The 15,112-nt window shown below is 41.9% G+C and overlaps 1 protein-coding gene across 3 annotated transcripts in view; it reads left to right on the top strand.

Annotated features, from left to right (window-relative positions):
• LOC126175810 (sphingomyelin phosphodiesterase 4) overlaps positions 1-15,112 on the top strand; it is a 181,159-nt gene that overhangs the window by 55,007 nt on the left and 111,040 nt on the right. For all 3 annotated transcript variants that reach the window (XM_049922811.1, XM_049922803.1, XM_049922819.1), the window contains exon 6: positions 4,495-4,607. In XM_049922811.1, the coding sequence (XP_049778768.1) occupies positions 4,495-4,607 (113 nt within the window). The remainder of the gene's footprint in view (positions 1-4,494; positions 4,608-15,112) is intronic.

Genomic DNA, 15,112 nt, shown 5'->3' with positions numbered 1-15,112 from the left:
TGCCATGAAGAGCACAGGGTGCAGCCAACTGCAGGTGGTGGCTCATGGTGGTACCAATGAAGTGTGTTGCTTTGGATTGGAAGAGATTCTCTCTGGTTTGGAGCAGCTGCCAGAAGTGGTAAAGGCTGCGAGCCTTGTTTGCAAGATGAAAGCAGAGCTCACGATTTACAGCATAGTTGACAGGACCGTTTGGGAATCTCTGGTATAGAACTGAGTGGAGAATCTGTATCAGAGGCTCAGATGGTTATGTGACTGCATGGGCTGCACATTCCTCGACTTTCACTATAGGGCGTTGTTGTTTCTGGTTCCGCCAATATGTTGGGAGTCAGTTGCACGCAGAAGGTGGCCACATGGATAGCAGAGACTGTGTGGTGTGGGCTGGGTGGTCTTTAGGTTAGTGGATCTCGGGAAAATACAAAAAGGGTGTAGGTTGAACACAGGAAGAAGATAGATCTAGGACTTACCACTGGTATGACAGTTGTAAATTGCCATAGCTATGTTGGGAAAGTACCAGAACTCAGATCGCTAACAGAAAGCGCTGATGCTCAAATCGTTATAGACACTGAAAGCTGGCTAAAGCCAGAGATAAGAGATAAACTTTTTGTGAAGGAGCTTATAGTCAGAAAGGATAGGCTAGATGCAGTTGGCGGTCACGTGTTTATTACTTTTAGAAGTAGTTTATCTTGTAGCGAAATTGAAGTAGATAATGCCTGTGAATTAGTGTGGGTAGAGGTCATTCTTTGCAACCAGAATAAAATAATAATTGGGTCCTTTTACTGATCTCCGAACTCAGATGATACAATTGCTGGAAGCTTCAAACAAAAATTGAGTCTAATTTCAAGCATTTATCTGACTTGTAAAATTATAGGTGGTGGTGACTTTAATTTACTCTTGATATGTTGGCAAAACTATGTGTTTAAATCCAGAGGTACACATAAAATATCATCTGAAATTGTGGTAAAAGCATTCTCTGAAAATTATTTCGAGCAGTTATTTCATGGCCCACATGAATGGTAAATGGTTGTGAAAACACATTTGACGTCTCAGCAACAAATAATCCTGAGCTAATACTGAGAATCAAAATGGGTAGGGATTAATGAACACAGAGTTGTCATAGCACACTGAATACAACTGTCAAATCCTCCAAAAATAAACGAAAAAGCACATAAAAATTTGCTTCATGCTTTCCTGTGAGAGACAGTCTCCACACCTTCCAAATAGCAATGTAAGTATTGCCCAGATGTGGCTTGAATTCATAGAAATAGTATCAACAGCAATTGAGAAATACATATCAAATAAATTAACAAACAATGGAGCTGATTCCCCATGATACACGCAACAGGCCAGAACACTTGCAGAAACAATGAAAAAAGCATGCCAAATTTAAACAAACGAAGAATTCCCAAGATTGGCCATCTTTTACAGAAGCTCAAAATTTAGTGTGGACTTCAATGTGAGATGCTTATAATAGTTTCCACAGCGAAACCTTGTCTCAAAGCCTGGTACAAAATTCAGAGGGATTCTGGTTGTATGCAAAGTATGCTTGTGGCAGAACACAATTAATTCCTTCTCTGCACATTAGCAAGGGAAATACTATTGATGAGAATGCTCTAAAGCAGAGGCACTGAACACAGCCTTCTGAAATTCCTTCACCAAAGAAGATGAAGTAAATGTTCCAGAATTCGAATCGACAACATCTGCCAACATGAGTAACTTAGAAGTAGATATCCTTAGAGTAGTGATGCGACTTAAATCATTTAATAAAAGCAAGTCTTCGAGTCCAAACTGTATACCAATTAGGTTCCTTTCAGAGTATGCTTCCCAAAGACTAGAAAGTTGTACAGCTCACACCAAAATTAAAGAAAGGCAATGGGAGTAATCCGCTAAATAACAGACCCATTTCATTGATGTTGATATGCAGCAGGATTTTGGAACATACATTATCTTCGAACATTATAAATTACCTCAAAGAGATGGGTCCCGTTGACAGTCGACACAGATTTAGAAAACATCATTCTTGTGAAACACAGCTAGCTCTTTACTCACACATAATGTGCTATCAGTAATGGATTTCAAATTGATTCCATATTTCTAAATTTACAGAAGGCTTTAGACACCATACCACACAAGCTGCTTGTATTCAAATTGTGTGCTTAATGGAATATTGTCTCAGTTATGGACTGGATTCATTATTTTCTGTCTGAGAGGTCACAGTTCATAGCTATTGACAGAAAGTCATTGAGTGAAACTGAAATGAGTTCTGGTCTTCCCCAAGGTAGCCTTATAGGCCCTCTGCTGTTCCTTATCTATATAAATGATGTAGGAGACAATCTGAGCAGCAGTCTTATGTTGTTTGCAGATGATGCTGTCATTTATCATCTAGTTAAGTCGTCAAAAGATCAAAACAAATTACAAAATGATCCATAAAAGATATCTGTATGGAGCAAAAATTGGCAATTGGCCTCAAATAACGAAAAGTGTGAGGTCGTCCACATGAGTGCTACAAGGAATCTTAAATTTCTGTTACACGATAAACGAATCAAATGTGAAGGCCATAAATTCAACTAAATACCTATGAATTACAATTACGAACAACCTAAATTGGAAAGAACACAGAAAAAGTGCGGAAGATGAGCCAAAAAATGTGTTTTCTTGAGAGAAACCTTAGAAGACACAACAGATCTACTAAAGGACTGCCTACTCTCTGCTTGTCTGTCATCTTTTGGACTATTGTTGCATGGTGTGGGATCCTTCCCAGATAGGGTTAACAGAGTACATCAACAGAGTTCAAAAAGGCCAATACATTTTGTATTACTGAGGAGTATGGGAGAGAGTCACGGATATGATACAGGATATGGGGTGAACATCATTAAAACAAAGGCATTTCTCGTTGCGGCAAGATTTTCTCACAAAATTTCAATCACCAATTTCTCCTCTGATTGTGAAAATATTTTGTTGATGCCAACCTACATCCGGAGAAATGATGATCGTAATAATAAAATAAGGGAAATCAGAGCTCACACAGAAAGATATAGGGGTTCGTTTTCTGTGCGTGCTGTTCGAGAGTGGAATAATAGAGAGTCATCGAAATGAGACCTCCGCCGACACGTAAGTGTGATAAGCAGTGTGTCCATGTAGATGTAGATATAGACATAGACATAGATGAATGTGCAGTCATGTCCATGAATTAGCTTCTGTATCAATGACCCCCCCCCCCCCCCCCATATCCCTTTTCTACATCAAACAACGGAAACCTATTAATCCACATAATTATTAGTCCTCAACTACAGAACCCAATACTATCGTACTTGTAGACTTACACATAACTGTGGCATACCTCAGCAGTGAAATGAACTACATGGTCTTCTTTAGCAATGAAATTCTGTTGAAATTTGTAACTGGCCCTATGTTAGAGCAGTTTACTAAAAAGTCATGGTTGCTTCAAAAACCAGATTTTGTTATTTATTGATAGGGTTGATGTATTCTGAAGTCTACAGGAGGGCATCTATGAATAGGAGATTGGTGCTGGGAAAGGTGGCATAAAATTCAGAAAATTGTCATAAGAATATGATGATGCTATCAGTCAAAGGCTTGTCAGAAAAAGTAACTGTTCAAAACTACCATTACCCATCAGATGAAGATGTCATTGTTTTGGCTACAGGCAATGTTTCCAGAATCCCAGAAGGTGCTCCTGGAATTAATCAACACTACTACTGACGTAAGGTGGAAGCATACTAATTTTCATGTCTGTCCCCCTTATTTGTTTTTTGCATTTCCATCATGACAAATTAGTGGCTATTTCAAATTTGTGTGCTCACTGAGGTTTGAAATTCCTGGTTTAGTTGGGGACCAGGATGATGGTGGTGGTGGTGGTGGTGGTGGTGGTGGTGGTGGTGGTGGTGGTGGGGGTGGGGGTGGGTGGGGGGTAATAAATGCAGAAGGAAGGTGGTATCCCTGTGTGCTACTTTCTGGATCCTTTAAACACTGATATATTTTACAGGGACAACAGTTTAGCTGGTGATGGTTGGGGGCATAAAATACTAGGTGGGTATAATTAGTTTGTTGTTTATATGTTGGGTGCATGTGATACAGCAGTCCTTCAACAGTTAGTGTCATGAACCAAAGAATAATGCATGAATGAAGGAATGAATGTATGTTTCTAACCTTTTTATGTTCTGCTTCATCTTATTTTGAGGCTCATATTTCGTGGCAAGATACAGTAGCTTAATAAAACTCCAGCTTTGGTGAAACTCTCTTCAAACTATACCTTTAGCTCTTAAATTATTGCGTAAATGACCTGTGACGTGCTTAAATACATGTTGAATGTCCTTTGCTCCATGTGTTTGCAATAACAATATCAAGGAAATTATTAGAGTTCATGTGTCATGTAAAATATTAAGTCTCCACACAAAGTGGCATCTTAGATATTGCATCTAAAGTTTTGTTTTCGTTTATTGAGTATCAAATGACATGGGCTTTTTGTATTTGTTATAGGAGCGAGGACTTGCCTTGGATCACATTAGAGTTGTTAGGAGTATGATAAAACACTTCCATTATTTTGCTAATAGCTTTACTGCTGACATGTCAACCATGGATGAATTGAAAAGGTACTGTGTTGTATTTTTTGTCTCTCTTATCTTCATTAATAAATGTATTTTCTTCATTTTGGAAACAGGTGGTCACCAAGCTTTTATGGAATACGTGGAATTCATATAGTATGCAAAGTCAGTGGTTGAAAGGGTCACAGTAACCACTTGGTAATATTGGACTTCGTCAGAGCTATAGTTGTTGAATTAAATAGAACATTAGTGATTCTGGCAAATCATTATCACAGAACTGTCTGAGACAAATGTAATGTATTGCGAATACATAGAAAGAAGGATCCTTTATTGTATGATTATATGATAGCGGAACAAACACTGGTAGCAGTTACTTCTGTAAAATATCTGGGAGTATGCGTGCGGAACGATTTGAAGTGGAATGATCATATAAAATTAATTGTTGGTAAGGCGGGTACCAGCTTGAGATTCATTGGGAGAGTCCTTAGAAAATGTAGTCCATCAACGAAGGAGGTGGCTTACAAAACACTCGTTCGACCTATACTTGAGTATTGCTCATCAGTGTGGGATCCGTACCAGATCGGGTTGACGGAGGAGATAGAGAAGATCCAAAGAGCGGCGCGTTTCGTCACAGGGTTATTTGGTAACCGTGATAGCCTATGGAGATGTTTAACAAACTCAAGTGGCAGACTCTGCAAGAGAGGCGCTCTGCATCGCAGTGTAGCTTGCTCGCCAGGTTTCGAGAGGGTGCGTTTCTGGATGAGGTATCGAATATATTGCTTCCCCCTACTTATACCTCCCGAGGAGCTCACGAATGTAAAATTAGAGAGATTAGAGCGCGCACAGAGGCTTTCAGACAGTCGTTCTTTCCGCGAACCATACGCGACTGGAACAGGAAAGGGAGGTAATGACAGTGGCACGTAAAGTGCCCTCCGCCACACACCGTTGGGTGGCTTGCGGAGTATAAATGTAGATGTAGATGTAGATAGAACTGTTTTTACATGAAATCTTGGAATTTGTTACGTCCAACATGACTTTGCCATCATACATTGCTTATCTCCAGTATTCTCCTAATGTAACCAATGCCAGATTATAGTTCTTCTTTCCCTCAAAGCTGTTGCTTTCCTTGTTATCTTAATGCTTGCTGCATCCATTGCATTAAATAAGCAACATGTGTCCTCTGGGTCATGGCAAATGATGCACATATTGAGAACCCTTGAGCACTTTTGGCTGGATTTGATGAACCTGAGTTCCTGTACGGACAGCTGGTCAACACCGCAAGTCCTCTGTAACCATACACTCTGGGCAACCACATTTTCACACAATGTTAGAGTATTCTGTGCACTTTAAGTGGGCTTTTCACTTAACCCCACTCATTGCGAAGGTAGTACAAAAGTATATAAAAGAAAACAACTCTCAAAGTAATCATACAAGTGCTGATAACATTGGATGAGTGTTGATCCAATACAGTCATTAACAGGCAGTCTTAGTCACACCTACCACACAGTAGGCTTGGTGCTCAACCTCTGCCTGAGTAAGTATATATTTCTCTGGCTGATCATGAGACTGAGATGCTTTGTTTGAAATCTTCTAAGAACTGATGATGAAATGTGGCACAGACATTGAAGAAAAGAGAGAGAAAAAAGTCTGAAAGCTGTGGGAAGTTGTCCTGATCTACCAATGTCCACAACTTACAGAAGTGGGCCCAAGGCATACAGATCTATGTGAAAGCATCTTGGCTGTGCTTACTGGGATCTACGAGGGTTGTTTTTTAAGTAAGGGCCGTTTTTATTTTTTTAAAAAAAGATACAAATACTTTTGTAAAAAAAACTTTTATTTCCGGATTCTACACACTTTTTCCTAATTTTCTACAGTGTTGCCTTGTTTATTTAAGCACTTGTCATACCGTACAACAAAGTTTTTAATTCCCTCTTCAAAGAATTCGGCCGCCTGCTCCGACAGCCAAGAGTTCACGGCCGCTTTCACTTCATCGTCGTCATTGAAGCGCTGCCCACCAAGGTACGGGAAAAGGTGAAAATCGCTAGGAGCAAGGTCGGGGCTGTATGGTGCATGGTCCAAAACTTCCCAGCCAAAAGAATCAATCAAATCCCGAGTCTTTTGAGAGGTATGAGGCCTAGCGTTATCGTGCAGGAGCAAAACTCCTTTTGTCAGCATGCCACGCCTTTTGTTTTGAATTGCTCTGCGGAGCTTCTTTAGAGTTGCACAGCAGGCATCTGAGTTGATTGTCATTCCTCGTGGCATAAAGTCCACTAGCAAAACACCGCGCCGGTCCCAGAACACAGTTGCCATAATCTTGCGCTTTGACAGTGTCTGTTTGGCTTTGACCTTGACGGGTGAGGTGGTGTATCGCCATTCCACGATTGTCGCTTGCTTTCGGGAGTGATATGGGATACCCATGTTTCATCTCCAGTGACAATTTGACTCAACATGTCATCCCCTTCTTCCTTGTAACGAATCAAAAAGTTCAATGAAGTGGCAAATCTCTTCCCTTTGTGGTCCTCTGTGAGGAGTCTGGGTACCCACCGAGAACACAGTTTCTTAAAGTTTAGGTTTTCAGACACAATTTTGTACAAAACCGATCTTGAAACTTGTGGAAATTCCAAAGAAAGAGTGGACATTGTGAATCTTCTGTCCTCACGAATCTTTTTTTCGACTGCAGCCACCAAATCATCAGTGATTACAGAGGGCCGGCCTGAGCGTTCTTCGTCATGGACATTTTGACGGCCATTTTTAAACTCTCTAACCCATTGACGCACTTTACCTTCACTCATTGCATTCAAGCCATAAACATCTGTTAACTGACGATGAATTTCTGCAGCTGATAGGCTTCTCGCGGTCAAAAAACATATCACTGACCGTATCTCACACGCGGCAGGCGATTCAGTAATCGTAAACATTATAAAGTAGCACAGCGATGCGTACATGTCAGCTACAGAGCTGCAACTTGCATCAGTGTGAACGGGAAGGATGCTGGCAAGTGGCGCGGTGGCTTGTTGCGGCGTCCACGCGAACTACGGGACTATACGCGTGAACGGCCCTTACTTAAAAAACAACCCATGTAGGTAAGGTGGTACTGTGGGAGGTTGAATGTCCTCACAAACCCTCTTGTGTTGATGAAGTGTTTCTCAAACTCACCATCTACAACATCGTCGACAGAACAGATTTTGGTCCTTTGGTGCAGAGCAGAGTGGTGCATCTAAATCAGAGGCTCAGGTGGTTCTGTGACCGTGTAGGCTGCAGATTCCATGACTTGCTCCCCCAAGTGATGAGTTTTCGTGTTACGCTTAATAGGTCAGGAGTCCACTACATACAGGAAGCAGCTACGTGGGTAGTGGGGGCTGTGTGGAAAGGACTGAGCAGTTTTTTAGGTTAGAGGGTCTCAGGAAACCACAGAAAGGGATTCTGTCTAAAAGGGGACAAGTAAAACGCAGTAAGGTAATTGTAGAAACAATCAGTATTGTAGTTGTAAATTGTTGTAGCTGTGTTGGGAAAGAACCAGAGCTCCAACCTCTAATAGAAAGCACTGAAACTCAAGTAGCTATATGTATGGAAAGCTGGCTAAAGCTGGAAATAAGTTCAGCCGAAATTTTTTCCAACGATCTAACAGTGTTCAGAAAGGATGGATTAAATACAGTTGTTGGTGGAGTAGTTATTGCTGTCAGAGGCAGTTTACCTTGTAGTGAAATTGAAGTAGATAGTTCCTGCGAAATAGTATGGGTAGAGGTTATACTTGCTAATCGGACTAAACTATTAATTGGATCGTTTTACCGATCCCCGGACACAGAAGATATAGTTGCTGAACAGGTCAAAGAAAACTTGTCTCATTTCAAATAGGTACCCTACTCATACAATTATAGCCGATGGTGACTTCAATCTGCCCTCAATATGCTGGAAAAATTATACGTTTAAAGCCAGTGGCAGGCTTTAGATGTCATCCGAAATTGTACTGAATGCTTTCTCAGAAAATTATTTTGAACAATTAGTTCATGTGCCCTCTTGAAGCGTAAATGGTTGCAAAAGCATACTTGACCTCGTAGCAACAAATAATCCTGGACAAATAGGGAGTATCATGACGAATACAGGGTTTAACGAACACAAGGTAGTTGCTGCTTGGCTGAATACCGTAACTCCCACAACCGTCAAAAAGAAATGCAAAGTACACGTATTTAAAAAAGCTGATAAAAATGCTCTTAATGCCTTTGTAAGAGACAGTTTCCACTCTTTCCGATCTGATCTTGTAAGCATAGAAAAGATGTGGAATGATTTTAAAGAGATAATATCAACGGCAATTGACAAAGATGTATACCACATAAATTAATAAGTGATGGTACTGATCCCCCCATTGCAGAAGCAACAAAAAAGCATGCCAAATTTAAAAGAGTGCAAAAACCCCCAAGATTGGCAAAGTTTTGCAGAAGATCAAAATATAGCTCATACTTCAATGCGAGATGCTTTTAATAATTTCCACAATGAAACTTTGTCTTGGAATCTGACAGAAAATCCAAAGAGATTCTGGTCATACATAAAGCACACCTGTGGCAAGAATCAATCAATACATTCAGTGCGCGATAACAATGGTGAAGTCACTGATGACAGTGCCACTAAAGCAGAATTATTAAATATGGTTTTCCAAAACGCCTTCACCAAAGAAGACAAAGTAAATATTCCTGAATTCCAATCAAGAACAACTGCCAAGATGAGAAACATAGAAGTAGATATCCTCGATGTAGCAAAGCAGCTTAGATCACTTAAGAAAGACAAGGCCTCTGGTCCAGATTGTATACCAGTCAGGCTCCTTTCAGAGTATGCTGATGCAATAGCTTCATACATAGCAATTATATACAACTGCTCGCTCACAGAAAGTTCTGTACTTAAAGACTGGAAAATTGCTCAAGTCACACCGATACCCAAAAAGGGAAATAGGAGTAATTTGCTGAATTACAGGCCCCTATCAATAACATCAATTTGTAGTAGAGTTTTGGAACATATACTGTGTCGAACATTATGAGTTATCTCAAAGAAAATGATTTATTGACACATAGTCAGCACGGAATCAGAAAATATCGTTCTTGTGAAACACAACTAACTCTTTATACTCATGAAGTAATAAGAGCTATCGACAGGGGATGTCAAATTGATTCCATATTTTTAAATTTTCATATTTTTAATTTTCCATAAAGCTTTTGAAACTGCTGCTCAAAAGCATCTTCTAACCAAACTGCATGTCTGTGGATTATTGCCTCAGTTTTACGATAGGAAATAGGGGAGATAGTGATAGGGGAGATAGTGCCACAGACATGATACGTGAATTGCAGTGGCAATCATAAAACAAAGGCGTTTTTCATCGCGGCGGGATCTTCTCGTGAAATTTCAATCACCAGTTTTATCCTCTGATTGTGAAAACATTCTCTTGGTACCCACCTACATAGGGAGAAATGATCATCATGATAAAATAAGAGAAATCAGGGCTCACACAGAAAAATTTAAGTGCTTGTTTTTCCCACATGCTGTTATAGAGTGGAATGATGGACAGACAGCTTGAAGGTGGTTCATTGAACCCTCTGCCAGACACTTTATTGTGAATAGCAGAGTAATCATGTAGATGTAGACGTAGATGAGATTCAAAGACCCTCCCAGCTGCACATCGGTTTCTCGTGGTTTCACGTACTGAAGACAGTCAGTCCTGTACTATGTTTGATCCGTTTATTATTCAGAAGGGTGTTGATGCAGTTATCAGCCCTGTGAATTCTTGCTCTCATTTATGCAATGGCACTTTACTTTTGTAGACTACTTGTGATTCACAAGCACAAAAATTGCTTGCAGCCTCGCTTCTCCACGGCGATCCATTTCATGTCGAGGCCCATCAAATGCTGAATTCTTTGCGTGGTGTTGTTACACGTGGCTACTCGATGGTCTGACAGAGGCATAAATCCAAACTTACCTCTCTGATCAGGGCATCACTGCAGTTCATCAAGTGCTGAAAAAAGTTGACGCATCCTTAGTGTTCACACACACTCTTTTTCTCATGTTTGATAGAATAGTGCTTCCATCAGAGATCAAAGCAGGTTATGAAGTCATCACAGTCCGACCGTACATTTCGAACCTGATGCACTGCTACCAGTGTCATCGTTATAACCACACTTGAATGTCTTGTCAAAACCCAGCCAAATGTGTTATTTATGGTAGGGACACTCACGAGGGTGATTGCTCGCCTCTTTCCCCCCCGCTGCATCAATTGCAATGGGGACCATGCAGCCTCCTCCCGAAAATATCCTGTGTATCTTAATGAGCAGGCCGTCCAGGAGGTCTGGATGAAGGAAAAAGTGCCTTTTCTGTTGCTTGCAAGTTGTTGGCTAGTGGGAAGCCTTGCGTTTTACCATATGGCATTTACAGTATCATTCTTGCTACATCTTGCTCTCCAAAGGACATAGCCACGCAGACTTGCAGCCTCAAATTAAGCATCACGATTGTTCAAATTCAGCACTGCAATTGTAAAATTTCCCAGTGTCATGGTAGCATCCCTGTCTTCTCCTCCTCCAGCCATGCAACAAGCCACCAAATGTTTGCCCCATACAGTGAAACCACCTGCTACACAACCAGAAAGTCAGACAGGATGGAAAGAATACTCCTGCAAAGACTTTTCGCGCCCTTCCAGGTAACAGACATCTGAATCTTCATCTGTCAACTGCAAAGGCTTCAAGAAATCAAAGGCAAATGATCTTCCATTTAGTTGACTCAGAGATCCTCTTCAACAGTGTTGCTCACATGATACCCTTACCTGGCCAACCTCTGTGTCGCCGGTGCGCACCGCCAACCACTTTTCTGCCCTGGAATCTGTAAACTGACCAAGGGAGAATGCTGATTCCTCTGTAGATCTCATTGAACGGGATCCTCCAATCTCCGCGTCCTAAAGCAGTGTGTCTTCGAAAGCTGGCACTTGGCAACCGTCAAGGTGATACTCCTTAATTTTTTCCCTCTTTCCCTTCCCTGCCATGATTCCCCTCGAGTGGAGTGTTCGTGGCATTAGATTCAACAAGGAGGAATTATGGCTGCTCTTGGAATTGCAGCATCCACTTGTTCTCTACCTCCAGGAAACAAAATTGCTTTCTCATGACCGTTTTGACCTCTCACATTTCTTTCTGGTCCGCTTTGACCTTCCGCCCAAGGTCAGTATTTCATCTCATGGGGAAGTCATACTGCTCATCCAGGAAGACATTGATACCCAAACCATCTCACTGAACACAAAGCTGCAAGCTGTTGTGGTTCACATTTTCCTTCCTTGCTTCATCTTTTCTCATTGTACCGTCTACATCCCTCCATCATTCGGTGTCACCAGGGCAGACTTTAACGTGCACCATCCCCTTTGTGGCTCTCCCAGAACCTGTCAGAGAGGTGTGCCCTCTTGGCTGATCTTACTCAATTTCACCTCATCTGCCTCAACACCGGAGCACCTATGTCCCTTTCAGACTCCTCGCACACTTTTTCCCATTTGGGCCTCTCGTTCTGCATTGCCCAGCTTGTCCATCATCTCGAGTGGTCCATTCTCTTTGAATTGTATTAGTGACCATTAACCATGTGCTATCCATTTGCTGACTCCTATCCCACATAAATGCAAACACAAACAGCAGCTTTCTTAAAGTGACCGAAGGTTTTACTCCTCACTGGCGATCTTCGAAGGACTTTATTTCCCAGGTCGAATGCCTTACAAATGTTATCCTTATCGCCACAGAATGTTCCATTCCTCATGCTTCATCTTTACTGCACCATGTCCCATCCCATGGTGGACTGTGAGGTGTTCTGCAATGCAGTTCGTGCATGGAGAGGTGCTCTCTGAGCTTTTAACCATAATCCTACGATGACGTATTGCATTCGTTATAAACAGTTGTGAACACAGTGTCATTGCATTCTTAGAGACAGCAAAAAAAGGTAGCTGGGTTTCATTTATTAGTTCTTTTAACAGTTGTATCCCCTCTTCCATCATATGGGCCAACTTCCAATGGCTCTCTCAGACCAAGGTCCATTCCCCAGTTTCTTGCCTGAACAGCAAATGTTGTCATAGGGGACCCTATTGCTATGTCCAACACATTGGGCCACTATTTTACAGAGATTTTGAGTGCCACCCACTATCAAGCTGCCTTCCTCCATCAAAAATGAGTGGAGGCAGCATGGGCAATATCCTTTGCTATGAGGGAGCTAGAGCATACTCTCACTTCAGTGCAATCCACTGCCACAGGGCCGCACAGTGTTCACATTCAGAGGTTGCAGAAACTTTCTCTTGGGGACAAGCATTTGTCCTTTATATGTACAATTGCATCTCTCGATCGTGTTTACTTGTGGAGCATTGACAACGGTTTTCACTTTCCCACTAACAAAACCATTTGTATGAATTTCTGGTGGTACAATGGGTTTCTTCCACCGTCTTTACATCTTGGGCCTGTTGCTCTTCCATTAACTAAAACTACGAAATTCCTGGTGCTCATGCTCAATTGGAAACTTTTTTGGTTGTCCCATGTGTCGCACCTAGCCGCCTGCTGTACACGGTCCCTCAACGTCCTGTGTCCCCTCAGTGAGGCTTCCTGGGGAGCAGATATGACCATCCTCCTCCATTTGTATTGATCCCTTGTCCATTCGAAACTAGACTATTGGTGTTTTGTTTATGCATCTGGACATCCATCCTTACACCGTCTAAATACAGTCCACCATTGTGGCATCCGTTCGCCTAGTGGTGCCTTTTACGCTGGCCTGGTTGAGAGTCTATATGCAGAACTGGTGAACTACCACTGTCATACTGACATGGTGTTCTTCTCAGTGGATACGCATGCTATTTGTCTGCCATGCCTGGCCACCCATCTTATGCCTCCTTCTTCAATGACTCCATTGACCACCAGTATGGGGTGCGTCCCTCTTCTCTGTTATGTCCTGGAGTTTGCTTTTGGCTTTTGCTCCAGCAGCTTAGCTTCATGCTACCTGCCACTTTCCCAATGGATGTGAACCCTTCATCACCTGGGCTTTGTGCGGTGGCCTGTGTTCACCTTGGACTTCATTTGCTTCCCACGGACATTACTCCAGACTCACTCTGTTGCCATAAGTTTCTGGACCTTCACATTGAACTTCACAATAGTATCTTTGTGTACATTGATGGCTTTTGGACTGACCATGGTGTTGGCTGTGCTCTTGTCATTGGCACTGATGATTTTTGGTATTGGCTTCCAGAATATTGCTCAGTATTTACAGTGGATCTCTTCACCCTGTATCAGGCCACGCAGTACTTTCGGCGACTCAGGTTTTTCAATTGGGTCATTTGCTCTGACTCTGTGCCCTTCTGAGCCTCTGTGTGCTGTACACAGTACATTCCTTAGTGCAACTGGTCCAAGAAAGCTTCCAAATGCTCATTATTGATGGAGCCACTGTGATGTTTATGTGGGTCCCTAGCCATGTCGGTCTGATGGGAAACGAGGACGCTGGACGCTGACACTGCTGTTGAGGCTGCAGTCCTCCTACCTCGGCCCTCTGGTTCTTCCATTCCTTCCGATGATCTATGTGTTCACCATCATGAGGCGTCATTTTTTCATCTCCAGTGCTCCTTCCTTCATGGGAAAAAGTTCTGGAGAATTAAACCTCTCCCAGCAACTTCACCGACCTCCTCTCAGCCCTCTCACCACGATCATTTTAGCTAGGTTGCTTGTTGTTTTAGCCATCACCATTTGTTAAATGGTGGTCCCCCACCACTGCACACACTGTCATCAGTTTTGACAGTTCACCATTTGCTGACGGAATGCCCGTTTTTTAACCACTTATGTTGTAGTTTATGGTTGTTGTCGGTGAGGTATCGGCCATTATAGTGAACAATTCATGGGCTCTCTACCTTGTTTTACTTTTTATCCATTGTAGCAATATGGCAAAGGACATTTAATATTTAGTTCAGGACTTCCGTTGTTTCTGTAGCATATTTTATGGACCTTTCTCGAAGAGGAAGTCCCTGGTTCTAGCTGTCTTTCCTTCCATCAATTGGGCTTAATGTGTAGTCACTTTTAACGCCTTTTTTGTCTTAGTGTTCTATGGTTCTGATAAGGACGAATATGACCTTAGTTGTTTTTGTGACCTAAAACAAAACAAAACAAAACAAACATAGCCTACCATTAGTGGGAACTACAAATCATCAGTCCAGGCAACCATTGTCATCTTTAGACCATATCCCATCCCATTGTAAGGGCTTGTTTTCCAGCATTAAATTGGTGTACATTTTGATGATTTTTGACTTTTTTTTCCACAATCTGTGACAATTGCCGGTAAACTTTATGATCAGTACGTTATTGCTCTTGGTACATTATTGCTCTTGGCCTTTCTTTCTGGTAGTGACTGTCTCCCAGAAATCGAAGTACTCACAGTACACACAGGTCAAAGTGGATAGCAAAAGTCTCTGTGCCTGTTGGTCAAGCAGTGTTATCCAACACTGACTTGGTGTTGTTGATTTTAGATGGCACCACTGTCAAAACTGACCCTTTCCCATTTCACAGTTGGCACTTCTCATG

Source organism: Schistocerca cancellata, chromosome 1 (assembly GCF_023864275.1).
Source record: "Schistocerca cancellata isolate TAMUIC-IGC-003103 chromosome 1, iqSchCanc2.1, whole genome shotgun sequence".
NCBI classification, from domain to species: Eukaryota; Metazoa; Arthropoda; class Insecta; order Orthoptera; family Acrididae; genus Schistocerca; species Schistocerca cancellata.
This window is presented reverse-complemented; position numbering and strand designations above follow the sequence as displayed.